Below are 19,866 nucleotides of genomic sequence, written 5' to 3'. Positions count from 1 at the left end.
GTGTGGTTAAGTACATAATCAGGTGGTGTATGCAGTGTTCTTTCCTTTTCAGTATGTTGTCTTTGCTGTGTGTCATTGTCAATCACTATGTAACTCTTTTCAATAGGTCGATTATTGTGGTAGCATTTAGGTCTTATTTTTGAGTGATATCCGGTTGAATTTGGCTTTCTGCGGGGCCAATTTGAACTGCTGTGAATGGTTGGATTTGGCATGCGTCTGAGCCATGATCGGTTGGAATTAGCAATCTTAACTTCGACATATCCTAAAACACATCGTCTTCCATTGTTCTCAAGATTTACATCCGAATGCCTTGGAATTCAGGCTTGTCATGTTCATATACCGAACTAGATTTGACAAATTTAATTGAATTTAAACTGTCTTTCTCTAGTAACAATTGAGTTGATGCTTCTGAAGTACTGCATTCATTGATACTGTAAACTAGCCCGGTTCTGTCTTCGGCTAGTTTTTGCATCTCATGCATCTTATTAAGTGAGGCAGAGGACTTGTTCCATGAGTTAATTATATTTATCAACCTTTTGTTCTCTTTTAACGTAGCATGGAACATTCTATGCAAATCATCATTAACAGAAGCTAGTAAACTTAACTTCACTTTCAAACCGTTGACCTCCTTTTGCTGCGAGCAGTTAAAGAAACTCAACTTGTTTTTTAAGTCATGTTTTTCTGCTTTGGCTTCATTTTTTCGTTAGTCCTTTAAACTCATTTACCATGTCGTGTAGTGTCGTGACCAGATCTTCTCGAGTGAATTCAATAGAGTCAAAGTTAAATACCATTTCATCTGAGAGTTCTGAATCTTCATTAGCCATGAGACATTTTACCATCTCATCTTCACTTTCACTTGTAGATTCTTCAGACATGTATTTTTCAGAATCTGAGTCAGCCCATTTGCTTTTGTCCTCTTCTGCTACTAAACTCGTTGACTCTTATTTTTGGTGAACTTTTATCGTCTTTAGACCGTCACCTGTCAACCGGTATTTTTTCGTCATTTCTTGGCCTGTTGCATTCTGCAATAAAATGCTCTTTTTTCCCACAGTTAAAGTAAGCTTGACCATCATCAGTATGGTCCTTTTTAAAGTAAGGTTTATTAGTCTGAGATTGATTTGTACGAATGAATTTACCGAACTTTTTAACAAACAGGGACATGGCTTCATTGTCTAGTTGCTCAGTCGATTTCTTGCATGTGAACTCTTCGACCGGAAGAGTCCCAGTGGTAGCTGCCAAGTCCTTTGTTTGTTGGGAGGTGGATGGTTCCTCTTCAGTTCGTATCTCAAGTTCGAACTCAAATGATTTAAGATCAACAAAAAGATCATGGAGTTCCAGTTTATTCAGATCCTTCGACTCTCGCATCGCTATAGTTTTTTTACGTCCCATTCTCAAGGAAGAGCTCGAATAACCTTCAGGGAAATTTCTCGATTGGAATATTCTTTTCCCAAGTAAATGAGTTTGATGATAATACTGCTGAACCGTTCGTCAAATTCTACAAGAGTTTCTCCCGGCTTCATCTTTGCGTTATCGAATTTCTGGATAGCTACAATCAACTTATTTTCTTTAGTCTGATCGTTGCTCTCACACAGTTGTGTGAGTTTTTCCCAGATTTCCTTTGTTGTAGTGCATGTCTTGATTTTGGAAAAAATATTTTTTTCCAAGGTCTTATAAAGAATATCTTTTGCTACGTTATCGAGATTTGCCTTCTTCTTGTCCTCAGATGTCCATTCAGAACAGTGCTTTTCCACCATTTGGGGAGCACCTTCAGTGGTAATTGCAGCTTTATTTACTTTTAAGATCTTCATTGGCCCGTCAGTGATTATGTACCACATATCGTCATCATGAGCTGCTAGATGAGCCTGCATACGAATTTTCCATTCGTCATAATCTTCCTTTGAAACACAGGATTTTGTTGAAAGATGCCATGAGTATTTTTTGGGTATCGATGTTTGAGAAGATCATGCTCTGATACCACTTTTTGAGATAGGTAAAGAGTTTAGAAGGGGAGTGAATGAACTCTTTAAAATTTTTCTTTCTAAAACTGGTTTTCAACCATTTTCAAGCGATTGAAAATTCTTTTCAAACTTGTTAGAAACATGAACCACTGCAAAGTGCGGAAAAACGGTTCAAGATTTAAATGATAGCTTAAACTTGTTTGCAAACTTATCACCAAATATAGTGAAAAGAAGTGCTTGCAAGAAGTAAAGACACGAGGTTTTATGGATATTAGGAGATGAAAACTCCGTCACCCCTTCTTCTTCTTTAGAAATGATTCCACTAAAAGACCTTGGCTTTACAAAAACTCTTTGCAAAAGCCCACTCCAATCAGGACTTATCACACTGTCTGTTTTGGAACTCTTAGTGATCACTTCACAATTTTGGATTTTAAGAACACTAGTTTCACCAGACACCACAACTTAAACAAATAACCAAAATGTTATTTTTATAAGTAAACAAATTGATTTTGGTAGCACGAAGATAATCCTTGAATAATCAAATATTTTTATGTTCAGTTCGTGCTTATGAGCGATGAAGTGTGAAGACTTTTGAGTGCGCTCTGCATCTTTGAAGTATGCAAGCTTGTGACGATTTCCTATTGTGAATTTTTTATAATTTATATTGCTCGTATTCTTTCACACTTCCTTCTCTGTTAATATAGGCGATTATTCCAACAGTCGAATGGATTGAGTAAAGTTAACTTGTAACAGAGAGAAGTTGTGTCACTATCAGCTGCAACTGCATTTAATTTTCTTCATATATGCATTAAATGTTCGCTTTTGCTGATATTTCCTTGAGTCCCGTTCTACGAAGACTTGCTGCAGGGTTACTGTTTATGGCAACTGCTTTTACTCTCAGACCTTTGTAAGATAAATGATCTTTCCTTTCTGGGATAATGATATAAATGCAGATCATTCTCGAGACTGATTTAGGGAAAAGTTAACTTTGAAGAGGTGCAAACTATTGAATGTCTTGAACTGGTAAGAGAATGTCTTTCATTAAGTAGGTAATAAATAGCCATATTTAAATGATGTCTTCGAATCAGCGGGTTGAGAAGTTCATCTTCTTTTACTTGAAGCGGTTGAATTATTAGCGGTCTGAAATTCAAGCGGTCAAAATTCTTTAGTATATCCTTTGTTTAAGCGGCTAAACTCTTTTTGATGTAGCCGATAGTGAAGCAGTCCGGTTACAAGGCTGGGCGGTTGAACTGATACCTGTTACGCATAAGATATGCAGCTGTTTCCTGAAATAGTGAAATGCTATCTTGATTTTTCAATCACCAAAACTTTTGGGTAATAATAATTTCTTAACATAAAACTTAAATGATCCTGATATACAAAAATTATAGATAAAATGGTAAGCTAGCACTATTTTATTTGAAAAGCACTGTTGTTGCTTGAGTGTTTGCTTGGCTCAGTTGATCTCTTGAAAAATTGTTATTTGCTATGTTCTTTCTTCTGATTCACTTCCTCTCTAATTAACTTCCCCGTTTTTTTCAACAATATTGTCTTCTAAAATTCAAAAATTGAACTCAGATGAGTAGAAATTTGTTAGGATTGATAAGGATGGGTAAGGTGTTTAGAAAGAGAGTTGAATAAACACCTCAGTTTATAATAGTTCTTTTTATAAACATGAATCCGTTTTGTGAGGAAGTCATCCGAGAATCTTGTGTATCGATATAAATCGGCCAGCTCAAACAAGTGCGGAATAATACTGAAATATAGATTGAATACTTTAAATAAACAGAATTGATAACTGAAATGAACACGAGAATTTTTCTGGATGTTCGAAGACTTAAAATTCTCCTACGTCACCCATTTTATCACGAGTATAGTATTTCACTAAAATAATTTGATATATTACAAAAATTTGAATAATCCACTTCAGTTAGTCTTACACACTGTCAAACTGTAACCCTTAGTATAACACTTCTTTCGCAGATTGTAAAACTGAAATATGCTCTAATTCGTAGCCAGAATGCTACTAATAAATACAATGAGTGTAGAGATTGAATATGCGATCGAAAATATTGAGAATTAGATCGTATATTGTATCGCAGTTGATTGGTTGGATTGCTTCGTATATTCGCTTGTTCTTGTTCACCACCCACATTCAACTGATTTGATCAGCTATATGCAGTCTTCGATCTCAACTGTCACATTGAATACATTTAATGTTCATTTAATTAAAAATATCCATTCTATTCTGTTGTGGTGCGACCATTCAGACTATTCTGCTGATCTTTTAACTGATGTCGAGGCCTACTAAATAGAAGTCAGCTAATCAGTTCAGCTAGGCACTATCAGTTGTAACTGATTTCCTATAACTTACGAAACTTCAGTTGATAAGGTTTTTGCAGTTTAGTTCAAAATGAATTCTTCAGTTGGGTCTGTTCAATCAGTTGTATCCTTCAGTTACATTAAAATTAATTTTTCAAACTCCGAAACTTATGATACTTAAAAAATTTCTCCTTTTCGGTGTTTGACGAAACTTAGAATTCCTGAACTGATGATAGAAAAACTGATTGTAGATAAAATGATGTACTTATTCGTACATATTCATCAATGACATTTTTTATTAATTTGAAAAAGATAAGTACAGATTCGTACAAACATTTCAAGTAAAAATTAAGCATCCATACTGATCAACCGATTTAAGGCACTTAGAAATTATTTCTTTGACTTCTTCTCAGCTAGTCCTTTGTGAGTTGGCTTGTCTGGTTCGGTTATCTTGTTGTTGCTTGCTCCTGTTATCTATGTCTTCTGTTCTTCCCCTTTTTTGTCAACACCCGTCACTCTTGTGAAGAGGAGGAATGCTGAACTCACTTGAGCAGACACTTCAGCTAGCTTTTTTTGCATTGTGTCAATCTTAAATAGACTAGTATGAAAAAAATCAATGTGATTGCTGAGTTGGTCTTGTGAGGAAAATATAATAGGAATTGTAACCAATTATCTTTCGATCTTTTTAACTAAATAAAAATGAACAGTCCCATCCTTGGTCAGTTTATTCAAGTCCTTCATTGTATGTTCTTTCAAGGAGTCCATACTTAAAGAATGTAGCAGCTGAGTAGATTTTATCTGAATGATGCTTGAACCAAGATTGTTCAGTTCTAAAATTGTGACGAACCTTATATTAAAATACTACAATTTAATATTTGCGGAAAAATTTAAAATTTACTTAATAAATAATTTATTATAATTATAACACGTAAAATAAATAACAGCCACCACGCATACTAAAATAAAATTTAATATTGAAACTCCATCATTTAAAATAAATCACCAACATCCAAAATTAATTTAAAAACAGTCTAACAAAAACCATAAATTTAATTTGCTTGTCACCAATCCTAATAAATAAAAAGTTAGACTAAATAGTTATAAAACGGGTGTAGAATATAACTTAAACTACAAGGTCCTCAGGTTTGCACTGCCACTAGCCCGAGCATGCTCATTGGTCACCACCTCATACCTCCTCAACTACATCATCTGCATCGAACAAATCTAGTGAGTCTAATAACTCAGCATGTATAACTGTAAATAACGAAAAATACGTAGTAAAAATCCATGCATTTTGACATATCTCGTACATAAAATATCATAATAATAAATATGTATAACGTGAATTTCTTGCATAAACAATTTCATAAAAAATCATAAAATCATATTTTCATATTTTTCATGCATAATAGTAATCTTAAATAATTTTGCGTAGCGTTTTGTTCAATGCAAGTGACCCATGTACATAAACCGTTTGATCAAAATAAACCTCAAAACTGGGCCGACAGGGATCACCACAGCCCTTGGATTGGATATCTGCTCCCTAACATAGCATAATCTCTCAAAGGAGATTGAGAGATCCATGGACACATTCTCCGGCTTCCAAACTCGTAACATAATTTGACCACAAGACAAATATCATAGATCAAAAATAATTATTTGCACATGATACATATTTAAGAACATCGTGGACTTTGTTGGAACACCCTGGACATGATACCACAACCTCATAAATTAATTAAACAAACATAGTCCCAAAGATGCACTCGGACGCGTACGATTACCGGATTAAATAAAATAGCTTACGACCTACCAAATGACTCGGGACTCAAACCATACTTAGAAAACATCCTAACCTACCGTCCAAGACCACAAAATAGCCCCCGAACCATGACCAAGACCCAGAAAAAACATGAGCAACAACCTATCCACGAAATAGCCCCCTTTAGGTGCACTATGACACTTACAAGCTTCTCAAGACTTCACGCCTAAACCAACGTGAACCGGACCCAAACCAGACCTAGAATTGGCCCTTTGAAATCCCATGATACCCTGGTACAACTCTTTCCAGCCCATATCCACAGCCCAAACCTCAGACAAGCCAAAAACATGACAGCTCCCTCACAAGTGCCCAAACTGTGCACAGGTGTAGGTTTTTTGTTCCAGACTTGTGGCTAGCCAACCAACCCATGAACCAGCCCATCTATGCTCACCCTAAGACATGCCTAAAACCATAGCCACGAGCCCATAAATAGCCCATGAACTGAACTACAATAGCAAGACCATGACTGCCCCTCTACGAGACCCACTTCTATGCAGATGTAGTTTTATAGTTCCAGCAACCTAGCTGCCACTACAGACCATGAACCATAACAAGACTCATCCTAGGACCCTTAGAGACTGCCTAAACCATATCCAAGAGCCCCAACCCACCCCCTGATTGAAACCATAAGGCCAAAGCACCTACAGCCCTTTCCACGAGACCCACTTCTGTGCAGCCATGCGTTTCTGGTTATAGGAATTTCTCTAGCCAACCAAGCTGTAAACCACCTTAACTAGGGTCACCCTAGGACCCTAAGACACCCATAAAGCTTACCCATTACCAGCAGCAATGTCCTAGGAGCCCTAGCCGAAGCATACCACAGTTTTTGGAAGAATACGTGAGTTAATGCTTCAAGTTTTCGGAAATGGTTTCAATTTTTTTTGAGCCCAAGTTTGCATATAACCAATTAATTTTCATGCATGATTTACATCAAAATACATAATATTACAAGATCGATGCATAAATAAAGGATTAAGACACACCTTTGCGTTAAAACGCACGAATTATAAAATATTGATGCTGGGAAGAATGGAGGCCGAACTGAGGGTGTTGTGCTGCGTTTTGCTTGCTTAAAAGTAGCTAAATTAATCAAGCAATATTGTGGGAGTGATAGGTTGGACTGTTGGTGGAAAGGAAACAAAAATTTCCAAGCCTTTCCCTTGCAAGAAAGCGGCCGAGAGCTCATGGGCCATTAGGCTGAACAAACATGGGCATCGGCCTATACCCACGCACCACTATTGATCATGGGTCGTTAGAATGGTCCAGGCCCATGCCCATGCACCGCCACTCATAGAATATCTCATTCTTGGAAAGTGGTTTCTTTCGTCTTTCCCAATACTTGAACCCAGGATCTTCAGGCATAAGCACCTAGATTCTTAAAGTGTGAGTATCAGTTGAGCTAGCCTTGTGCGTGTGTTTTGGTGTTCAATGTGTGTGTGCGTATGTTGTGTTTTGAATAGAGGTAGAGTTAGGTCTCTTTTATGGATTTATTAAGATGTTTACTAGGTATTTTAGTTTAATTAAAACACTAACCAAATTTTCTAATTAATCCCTTACAATTTAAATTAATAATTTAGCCTTCCAACTTTTAAATTAAGAATCCTACAAATTTAAATTATACCCTTCATTAAATACTACCTATTTTAATTAATTAATCATAATAAATTTGTTAAAATACTTTATTTCGAATGGAGGTATATAAATCCTTTAATTTTTGAATTTTACTAATGAAAAAAACTTAATGTTTTTATTTCACTCTATTTCTTAAATTTAGTCCTTAAATTCTAAAATTTGTAAATAGTTTAAAATACTTAATTTCTTGAATTAAAATGAAATTATAACTTAAATTTTTAACATCTTAATCTTCTCATATTTCCTTTCTCGGTTCGGTATCGAACATTCGTCTGAAAAACTAAAACTCATGAAACATCTTAATTATAATAAAATTTCATAATAAAATAAATATATGTACATTTAAAATAATTTAACACATAATATATACTACTTAGATTATTAAATAAATGAATTAATTAATTCAATTATGCATGGAGTTTACGTGTACTCATTTTTGGGCACTTCAAAAACTATGGTCTACAACATTCTATCATCATCGACTTGTCTTTCAGGGGAGAATTCTTCAATTGGGACCGTTTCTTTCCACTTTCCCTTCTGATAGTACTCCACAACTGCAAGCTGTTCTGGAGCAATATCTTGGTCAATATTAGTGACAAATTCTTCTACTGTCGCTTGTTGAGCTGACTAACTGGGAGGGTGAACCTGATGATCAGTGGAAGAGCTAGCCTTGGTAGTCTTTTGAGCAGAAAATAACAGAATGGTGGCTTCAGTCATAAAGAAAGTCTCAGAAAGAAACTGATCGATATAACAGAGTAGTTGTAGCTGTTGGTTCCCGGACTAAAAGAGAGATTATCTGTCCAGTTGGTAACTGAACAGTGTCAGTTTGTGCTTTTGCTTCTGTTGATATCATAAATTGATCTGCAGTAGGTTCAACAACGTCATCAACAACATATCAACTTTGAAATTCATTTGAATATCCTCGGTGACTGATTGCAGCATGTCATCTACATTTTCCAGTGTCGGAATTATTTTATAGATCGTAGAAGATTACATTACTGGTTCTAAGATCGGGAGGATAATCAATGCAGTTGATGAGGAGGGTTGGTCATCGGTGGAGAGTGGAGGAGGGACGTCAGAAATTAGTTCAACTGATTCTACTTCAGCTGGAGCCATCTCTTGCTCCTCTAAAATTTTAGTTGTAAAGTTCGACTCAACTGATGGTGAACCGCTGGTCCTTACTGGAACATGAAATTGTTGTCCCATCTCCTAATTCTTCATTCTCATCTTAAGGGAGATAAGATTAGTGTCCATTTGTTGAAAAACTACTTTGTCTTCATAAACAATAGGACACGCTGGATCATGGTTGGATCTCAATTCAGCTGTCACCATAGCCAGCCTTAGGACTCATAAGATCAAAGAGGTATGGTCGTCTCTCCATGGCCTGGGAAACTGTAGGGTCTTTAACAGCCTTCATGACAGCTGATTCTAAGGATATGAAATTCTTCAAAACCTTCTTCTTCCTTAGCTTCTTGGCAAGGGTGACTATTCGAAAGTTCACCCATTCGTTGAAGAGCTCCAGCTTCAGTTCAGCATGCTCATCAATATCTTGCATGAGAAGATAAATTTGCTTCTGAATGGCATTGGTAGGTCTTGGTTCCTCAATCAACTTTGCCTTGCCCTTTGGATCAGTTAGGGGATGGGGCAAATCCAGTGCCGAGTTAGCTGTGTCCATAGCTTCTCTGATGATTACACCTTTGGAGCATGTTGGAGGTAGAATTGTGGGATGAACAACTGTCGAGAGAGGAGCTGGGACTGCTTTCATTTTCAACTTTTCTCTAAAATAAGTTATGATAGTGGACAGATGAATGACTGCAGTCTTCTCCTCGGTGACTGATTGCAGCATGTCATCTACATTTTCCAGTGTCAAAATTATTTTAGAGATTGTAGACGATTACACTACTGGTTTTGAGATCGGGAGGATAATCAATGCAGTTGATGAGGAGGGTTGGTCATCGGTGGAGAGTGGAGGAGGGCAGAAATTAGTTCAACTGATTCTACTTCAGCTGGAGCCATCTGTTGCTCCTCTAAAATTTTAGTTGTAAAGTCCGACTCAGCTGACGGTGAACCGCTGGTCCTTACTGGAACATGAAATTTCTATCCCATCTCCTAATTCTTCAGTCTCATCTTAAGGGAGATAAGATTAGTGTCCATTTGTTGAAAAACTACTTTGTCTTCATAAACAGTAGGACCAGCTGGATCATGGTTGGATCTCAATTCAGCTGTCACCACAGCCAGCCTTTGGACTCATAAGATCAAAGAGGTATGGTCGTCTCTCCATGGCCTGGGAAATTGTAGGGTCTTTAACAGCCTTCATGACAGTTGATTCTAAGGAGATGAATTTCTTCAAAACCTTTTTCTTCCTTAGCTTCTTGGCAAGGGTCACTGTTCGAAAGTTCACCCATTCGTTGAAAAGCTCCAGCTTCTGTTCAGCATGCTCATCGATATCTTGCATGAGAAGATAAATTTGCATTTGAATGGCATTGGTAGGTCTTGGTTCCTCAATCAACTTTGCCTTGCCCTTTGGATCAGTTAGGGGATGGGGCAAATCCAGTGCCGAGTTAGTTCTGTCCATAGCTTCTCTGATGATTACACCTTTGGAGCATGCTGGAGATAGAATTGTGGGATGAACAACTGTTGAGAGAGGAGCTGAGACTGCTTTCAGTTTCAACTTTTCTACAAAATAAGTTATGATAATGGAGGGATGAATGACTGCAGTCTTCTGCTCTGGTGGGGCAACTGGCTGAACCTACTGAAAAAGAACAACTAGAAGTGGTTGTTGAGCTTCAGAAGGCAACAGTCTGAGCTCAGGAAGAGCTTCAGGAGTAGCAGTTGGTTTGGTCTTCTGCAACCTAGGTTTCATCATCAAAACAGGAGACAGGAAGTTCTCCAAATCACTGGTAGAAAAAACTAGTTTTCTCTTATACTTGGGGTCAGCAGCTGGTTTTTACTTGTCAGTTTTATTAAACCTTGCTGTTGATTTGGAAACCACATTCTTCTTCAGATGCACTTTGGAGGCTGCGAAAATCTTAAATTTGATGAGTGAAGAGGAGGGTACTGGAAATTACCCTGAGTCCTCAACGATCCTACTAAACTGAAGTGCAAAGAATTTAGACTGCTTTGAAGTTTGAATCATGTTCTTCAGGGTTGAGAAAAGGATTGATGATCAGTTAATCTTCATCCCTTTGAAAATAGCAGTCATAACTTGAAATTTTTCAAGAGTCAGGACAGCAAAGTATCTTCCTTTACTAGAAGGCCCTTGGCAACGATATCAGCCAGTTGCTGGTATTCTGGCTTGAGTTCTTTCTTGGGGTCAGACATTTTGATCTTGTCCCCAGTTTCAGATAGAGTAGTTTACATTTTCTCAATTGCAGCAGCTGAAACCTCTGAGAAGCTTGAGAGGCCTTCAGTTTGCAGCTGAAACAAGTTTCTGAAGAAATATTCATCCTCAATCAGAACGTGGCCATTCATCTTCATTTGAATCTTCCCATCATCGGTAACCAAGATTGATTCGTAGATGGAGGTGATTTCAGCAGAGTAAATTTCTTGAGTTGCTAGCCCTAGAAACATACGAAGCCCAGATGCTACGATCTCCTCAAATACGCTTCGAACAGATTCCTCAGAATGAGCAAAGAACGATTCGAAATCGACTGCAACTGCATTGGAGAGATAAGAAGGAGTCTGTGATGCCATTTGATTTAATTTTGCTGGAAAAAAATAAGGGCACAAGTGATTTGCACTGAAAATACAAAAGTTTGAACTTTGGAAATTGTGAGATACTTTTTGAGAGGTGGTTTCTATCTAAATCCATGACCTTTCAAATTTTGGACACTTGGCAGTCCATGAGAGGTTTTGATCAAATAAGTAGAATTTTTAGTCCGTTGGACATTTAACTTTTAATAACTGATTTAAACAGTTAGATGAAAATTGAGAAACAGTGGCGCTCGGGCGATCATTTTCTACCGCTCGGGCGCCAGACATTCTGTCCAAATACTAAACTTATGGTGCACTGGCGCTCGGGCGGTCTTCTTCTACCACGCGGGCGCCAGACATCTGTAAAAAACTTTGGTCTGATGATGCACCGGAACCCGGCTTCTCTACTCACATCTTACTTTAGCTCCTGAAATCTCAATTCTTTCAATTAATTAATGTCTGATCACAGTGATAAAATCTCGGGCATTATATTTCTTTCCCCCTAAGATCTGATTTCGTCCCCGAAATCACAGGCAATCAAATCAGATACAATAAGAAATGTATAACAGAAGCTAAACAGGAAACTCACATCAATGAAATAACTCTGGGAATTTCTGTCGCATGTCTGATTCAGTCTCCCAAGTAGCTTCTTCAATGCCATGACGACTATATTGAACTTTCACAAGCAAAATAGTCTCGGAGTTGTTTTTCTTTACAATCAAGAATTTGAATCGGATTCTTGAAATAACTCAGAGTTTCATCAAGTTCGGCCTCGTCTGGCGGAATAATATGAGATGCATCAGGAAGATATTTCCGCAATAATGATACATGAAAGACATCATGTATTCCAGATAGAGAAGGCGGTAAAGCAAGTCGATAGGCACGATCTCCTATCTTTTCGAGAATCTCATATGGCCCAATGTAACGGGGAGACAACTTTCCTTTCTTGCCAAATCTGACAAAGCCTCTGATAGGAGAAATCTTCAGAAATACTCAGTTTTCTGCCTCAAATACTAAAGGTCGACGATGAACATTGGCATATTTTGTCTGTGTGTCTTGAGCTGTTTTCATTCTCTTCTGAATCAGCTTCACTTTCTCTGTAATAAATATCTAATCATATCAGGCCCAATCTCAGGTACCTCAAAAATATTGTCCCAATATAGAGGGGATCTTCACTTCTTGCCATAAAACGCTTCAAACGGAGCCATCTCTATACTCGTATGATAGCTGTTGTTATATGAAAACTCACAAAGTGGCAAAGAATCTTTTCAACTAGTGCCAAAATCTAGCACTACATCTCTAAGAATATCCTCCAGTGTCTGGATAGTCCGTTCTGACTGTCCGTCAGTCTGAGGATGATATACGGTACTCGAATGTAATTTCGTACCAAGAGCTTGCTGCAAACTGTGCCAAAATTGCGAAGTGAATCGAGGATCACAATCTGATACAATCGACTTCGGCACTCCGTGCAATCTGACAACTTCTCTGACATAAATTTCTGCCATCTGGTCATGTCTGTACGTCATCTTGTACAAAATAAAACATGCTGATTTGGTTAATCTGTCAATAACAACCCAAATCGCATCACAACCTCGGGAAGAACGTGGTAGCTTCGTCATGAAATCAATGGAAATGTGATCTCATTTTCATTCAGGAATAGATAGGTTATGCAACATACCTCCTAGTTTCTTTATTTATGCTTTTACCTGTTGGCAATTCAGACATCTGGATACAAACTTTACAATATCTGCTTTCATCTGTTTCCACCAAAACTGTCTTTTCAAATCTTGTACATTTTTCTGCCACCAGGATGAATACTGAATTGACTGTGATGTGCTTCTGAAAATATCTGTCGTTTCAAATCTGAAACATTTGGCACAACAATACGATTTTTCACATATAACACGCCACCACAAACCTGATACTCGGATTGATGCCCTGTTCAGACCATCTAAATCGAGTTCTGCACCTTCTGATCCACTTTCTGTGCCTCTTTGATTCTCAGAATCAGTTCTGTATCAACTTGAATGGAATATAATCTCAGAGGTTTACAATCTGTTTCAAAAACTAATCCAGACAAACATCAATCTTCAATCAAATTCGAAACACCAATCGTCGATAAGGATAAAGAACATACCTTTCGATTCAGTGCATCAGCTGCTGCATTGGACTTTCCCAGATAATATTTGATTTCACAATAAAAACATTTCAATAAATCAAGCCATCTTCATTGCCTCATATTCAATTCTGACTGTGAAAATAGATACTTCAGGCTCTTGTGATCAGAATAAATTTCAAACTTCTCACCGTATAAATAGTGTCGCCAAATCTTCAATGCAAATACAATGGCCGTCAATTCATGATCATGAATCGGATAGCGAGTCTCATGCGGCTTCAATTGTCTTGAGGCATAAGCAATGACCTTTCCTCGCTGCATCAAAACACAACCAAATCCTCTGTGAGAGCATCACGATGAACAACAAAATCACCAGTACCTGAAGGAATAGTCAACACCGGAGCATTGGTTAACCTCTTCTTCAACTCTAGGAAACTAGATTCACACTCCTCTGACCAAACAAACGGTGCATTCTTCTGAGTCAGCTGAGTAATCGTCTTAGAAATACTCGAAAAATCTTTAATAAATCGACGATAATAGCCTGCTAAACCCATAAAGCTGCGTATTTCTGGCACTGATGTCGGTCTAGGCCAACAAATCACGGCCTCAACTTTTCTAGGATCGACAGAAATCACATCTCCAGATATAATGTGGCCCATAAATACCACCTGTCTCAGCTAAAATTCACATTTTGAAAGCTTGGCATACAGTTCTCAGCCCTCAGAATTCTCAACACAATTCTCAAGTTTTTAGCATGATCAGTCATATTCTTCTAATAAATCAGAATATCATCGATAAAAATAATCACAAAATCATCTAGATACTTCTGAAATATACGGTTCATCAAACCCATAAATACAGCTGGAGCATTCGCTAAATCAAATGGCATGACTATAAACTCATAATGGCCATACCTGGTTCTGAAAGCTGTCTTCGGTATATCAGAATCTCGAACTCTCAGCTGATGATATCCAGATCTCAGATCGATATTGGAATACACAGAAGAACCCTGCAACTGAGTACTTTGTTTTCGATGTATATATTCAAATGAATTCCATTACGTTCCGCATTTGACACTTGTATTTAAAAAAAATTAGACCCTGTTTTATTACAATTGATTTAATTATTCCCACAAACGATTAAGAAATGAATTAGCGTCCGGGTCCCCACAACAGGCAATTAAATCGTCGATACGAGGCAAAGGGTATTTGTTCTGAAATGTCTGCTATTCGTTTTCTTAAAACGTGCTAGAAATTATTTTTTTAAAACCTCACTTAGCATCGGCTGAACCATAAAATATTTTTGACATCATTTTAAAAATAAACATCCAACTGCCATTTAAAAATCAAAAGGAAAATATTTTAAAGCATAAAATCGTCAAACATTTTACCAACCTAAAAATATTATTTGAAAAGTATAGCCCATACTATAACCTCTCAAAAATCTCTCATAACATAAATAAAAGATGTAAAAATATCTTTAACATTACTTAAAATCATAAATAATAACTAGTGCGGAAAACTAGCATCGGTCCTCGGGTTATGTGCACCTTCAGTCTAGCAAAGTCAACCATCAAGACCTCCATTATCATATTCATAATCAATATCACCTGCATCAATCACACCTAGTGAGTCTAAAGACTCAACACGTCATATTCTTGATAACGAGTAATACGTAATACAGTTAACATATAACAGTGAAAAATACTTGTACTTAAAATATTGTTTTCATGAAGATGCATAAACTTTAAACATAAACGTTTTCGTAAACATTTTCATGATGCATAAAAACTTTTAAATAAAAGCATTTTCATAATCTTATGCATAAACATTTTCATATAAACATAAACATATTCATATTCATATCAACATATTCATGTCCTCATATTCATATTCATATTAACATATTCATATTCATGTTCGTGTATGTTGAATTCAGATCGTGATTGTGACTCGTATTCTTAAACGTATTGGGCGATGGATCCATCTAAAGAAAACCACAGAACTGGGCGGCGGGGACACCAGCAACACTTTCACCGGTCAACTGGAACTTGGCCTACGTATTAACATATTCGTATTCGTATCACGTATTCGTATTCGTATCCGTATCCAAGGAAATACGATCGTCGGGCTCCCACTGGGACCATAACCCTCACGATATCTCCAACATCTCAGTAGTCACAATCCCTTCACATCCTTCAACATGTTATCACCACTTAATAAAAACCATGCATATACGTATCGTTTTTATTTTTCGAAACCAAACATGCACCATTTCTTTTAAATGTCCAATAATTAAATCCATAAAATTTCATGAACATTTTAAAAATCATAATTTAACATATCAAAATTCATAATCATCCATAATCATTGCAAACATAATAACATATAAAATAGCATTTAGGACACTGCCATGACGTTTACTAATTTCTAGGTTTAAAAAGACCGTTTTACCCCTGGATGTAAAATTTCCCGTTTTAGACATTTTCTTAATTTCATTGACACTAACATGTCCCAAATAATTATTTAAGCCTACATGAGTTTTTTCATATTTTTATTTGACATAAATCGATGACTTTTAATTTTTTCCTTAAATAAGTCGTATTACTACGCTTTAATCCCGAATAAAACCAAAACTTAAAATAAAATTCCCAAATTAAAAACTTAGGCTTCTAATAATTATTTAAGCTTAAACCTAAATTTTCATAATTTTACGAAGCTTAACCTAGGCATTTTAATCAGCTCGTTAATTAGCGTTTCGTGCGGCGATTAAATCTCGAATAAATCCAAAACTCATTATTTTGACCCCAAATTTTAAACATAACCATTTTATGATTTATTATACGCTTACAAGTCGTGAGCCACCCCCGTGGACCCATGGATTCAATTTTAGTTCCTAAATTTTTGTTTTTTGACACACCGACGAACACACCGAGCCATCTCCCAATTTACTCGAGCCACGCCCGAGCCACCTCGAGCCAAAACCTAGCCAACCCATCTAAGGACCCTACTGTTCAATCCCAGCCCTAAAACCCGGCCCTGGCCCGCTCAAAAACTTGCTGAACTACAGGCCCATCTGCATGTGTGTGTGCGTGTAGGGTGCTCATTATGTATTGGGTTCCCTAGTTGCCTAGGACTCTACCAGCCATCTAACCACCGACCACCCATGACCCTAACCTTCCCTAGACCACGTCCAAACCAAGCCCAGACCAACTCAAGCCCCTGGACGCGAGCAGCAACCAACTGAACATGGACAGCAACCTCTCGCCTACTTGTTGTCATGAGCCTCAATCTAACGTTTTTGATGCTAGGCTTCTACCCATCAAGCCACTCCTTGAACCATCCCCTCAAGCACCCTCCTAGGACCCTAAGGACCTAACCTAACCCAGCCCAGACCCCCTGGTCGAGCACCTCTCTCCCAGAAAGCTGCCCAAACCCTACGCAGAAGTGAAGCTTGCTCTCGGGTAGGACTCTTCCTGGACTCAGACCATGACCCTGCTCTAACCCCAGACGAATCATGCAAGGTCTAGCCTCTTATTCCCCAACAACCGAGCCCTCACAGTACACAACCCATGTTCTGCTCCAACTTCGCTTTTCTGTTTTGTTTTGTGCAGCATTTTGTTGCTTTTGTGTGTGATTCTAGATCTTTAAACTTGTGTAAATACATGCTTATTCATATCCTAGTTCATGGCAGCCATTTAAACATCATATACACATTATTTGAATCCAATAACAAAGGTTTAAACACAAGCATGAGCATAGTTACGAAATTGTGATTTGTATGACTTGTTTTCATGCAAAAATTCAATAAATAAAATACTATGGTGTGATGATGAGTAAAAGGAGAATATGGCGTGCCTTTGCGTATTAAACGCACGAAAGCGAAGCGACGATGCGAAGAACGACGACGAGGAACGACGGCTTGAAAACCTTGCAACTTTTGATGCTTTCCCTTGAATTTACAAAAGTTTCTCTTCGAAATATATTGTGTGTGCTGTGAGTTTGATGGGGTGGAAAGAATTATGAAGTTGTGCAAGGGTGGGGACGTGTATGCAAATCGGTTGGGGTACGTTAATTGCATCTTATATAGATAATTATTCCCTTAATTAAGTTTAGGCCCATTAGCTTAAAAATTAGGCCCATAATGCTTAATAGAATTTAATTAAAAATATTAAAATAGTTTTGGTTACATAATTTTGTGAATTTAATAGCCGGGTTGGTAAAAAGTCTGTATTTTGTTGAAAAACCAACACCGATAAATATTACGTCTCGGCGTATAAAATCACCTCAAAACTCCTTATTTTCAAAATAGGAAAAAGCATCATCCTTAATTTAAATAATTAAAAACAAATAACAAATAAAAAAATTTTCTATTTTTCAACCATCAGTCTCCGTTCCTCGTTCGCAACTCGAATAACCTTTTAAAAATACAGTTTTAATGCAACCATGTAGAAAAATATATTTTAAACATGTACAAATGCACAACAAAATTAATCCATGCAATTAAAACCATTAATTGAAATGAACGAGGAATTTAATAATTTGCGCATGTGGTATTCGTGGACCTTTAAATTTTCAGGACGTTACATGTTATTTATCGTAGCCTTGTTCAGTTGCAGTTAGGCAATGAAGCGTCTCATTGAACCGTCTTTCTTTCTAAGAAACAATAGTGGAGCACCCCAAGGAGAAACACTCGGTCTGATGTACCCCTTGGCCAGTAAATCTTCTAACTGCTCTTTCAACTCCTTCAATTCAATCGGTGCCATTATGTATGGAGTTTTCGAAATAGGAACCGTACCTGGTACTAATTCAATGCTGAAGTCTATCTCTCTGACTGGAGACAAACCCGGAATCTCATCTGGGAAGACATCAGCAAACTCGCATACCACTCGCAAATCTATCAATGATGGGCTCGACTTCAGTATATCTACTGAATACACAAGGTATCCCTCTGCTCCTTTCTGTAATAATCGAGTCATAGATAACGCAGATATCAAAAGAATTTTAGATCTAGAACCCTTACCGTAAAATTTCCATTCATCAGCCATTTCAGGTTTGAATCTTACAATCTTCTGGAAATAATCTACGGTAGCTCTGTACTTGTTCAGCATATCAATATCGATAATGCAATCAAAATTAGACAACCCAAGTACAATACAATCTAACTCAATCTCATGCCTGTCATACTGTAGCATACAATGTTTAACAGAATTCACCGATATCAAACCTTTTCCCAAATGAGAAGAGACAGATACTACAACAGATAATGATTCAACGGGAAAATCATGTATCAATGCAAATCTTTCAGATACAAATGTATGAGATGCACCCGTATCAATCAATACATAAGCAGGATAACCACAAAGAGAACAGCTACCTGCAACAACATCATCTGGTGCTTCCCGAGCCTGTTCTTCAGTCAAAGCAAATACTCGGGCCTGCTGTCTCGGAGGCTGGCTAACAGTCTGGCTTCCTCCTTGCCTCGGCTGTGACTGGGCAGGTGCTGGCTGGAAAGAGTGAACAATCATCTATCAGGATGTGCCACTGATCCAGATGATTCTGCTCCTTGGGATATTTGGGAACTTCTCTGTGGAAAAACTCGGGCGAAATGTCCCTCTTGTCTGTAGATATTGCAACTACCAAACAATCCTTGGCATTGCTAGGTCGGATGTCTTCTGCCACAAGTTCTACAATAAGCCCTGGTATAACTCTGGCTCTGTCGGGAACAACTCGAGCTAGATGAACTACTCCTTGATTTCTTAAACTGTTTCCCTATGGCTTTCAACTGATCTTTCTTTCCACTACTGCTTCTACCACTCTCAAATCTGGGAGGCGGTTGGTGAAACCGAGTAGTAGATGGTTGTTGTTGTTTCGGTGCTGGAGCAACATACGAAGCTCCTCTATGTCTGATCAGGCCTGCTTCAGCTCCCCTTCCTCTATTAAAAGCATCAGCAAAATTATTCGGTCTCCCGGTATTTACCAGTGTAAAAATATAGGGATTCAGCCCATTGATAAACTGATCAGCAACAACTTCATCATTTTCAGCCACATGTGGAGCAAATCGCAACAAGGTAGAGAACTTGACCACATATTCTTCAATTTTCAGTTGACCCTATGTCAAGTTAGCAAATTTTGCGCCCTTGTCCATTCTGTATGACACTGGGAAAAATCTTTGATAAAATTCATTCTTAAAGATATTTAGAGTAATCACGGTACCTCGATGCTCCAACGCTCTCTTGGTCGTGAGCCACCAATTCTTCGCAACATCATGCCATTGGTGCCCAATCATTCTTACTCTTCGCTCATCAGTATAATCCAAGGAAT

At 37.6% G+C, this 19,866-nt stretch overlaps 1 protein-coding gene across 1 annotated transcript; it reads right to left on the bottom strand.

Annotated features, from left to right (window-relative positions):
• Positions 1 to 1,391: 1,391 nt before the first annotated feature.
• LOC140830075 (uncharacterized) lies at positions 1,392 to 1,868 on the bottom strand. Its single transcript, XM_073193356.1, has one exon. The coding sequence runs from the start codon at positions 1,866 to 1,868 to the stop codon at positions 1,392 to 1,394; it is 477 nt and encodes a 158-aa protein (XP_073049457.1).
• Between the last annotated feature and the right edge of the window lie 17,998 nt (positions 1,869 to 19,866).

The sequence above is a fragment of the Primulina eburnea genome, chromosome 4, assembly GCF_022965805.1.
Source record: "Primulina eburnea isolate SZY01 chromosome 4, ASM2296580v1, whole genome shotgun sequence".
NCBI lineage: Eukaryota > Viridiplantae > Streptophyta > Magnoliopsida > Lamiales > Gesneriaceae > Primulina > Primulina eburnea.
This window is presented reverse-complemented; position numbering and strand designations above follow the sequence as displayed.

What these genes read in the sequence shown, in the direction of transcription:
- LOC140830075 (XM_073193356.1), bottom strand. Translation starts at nt 1,868, where the DNA reads ATGCAGGCTCATCTAGCAGCTCATGATGACGATATGTGGTACATAATC.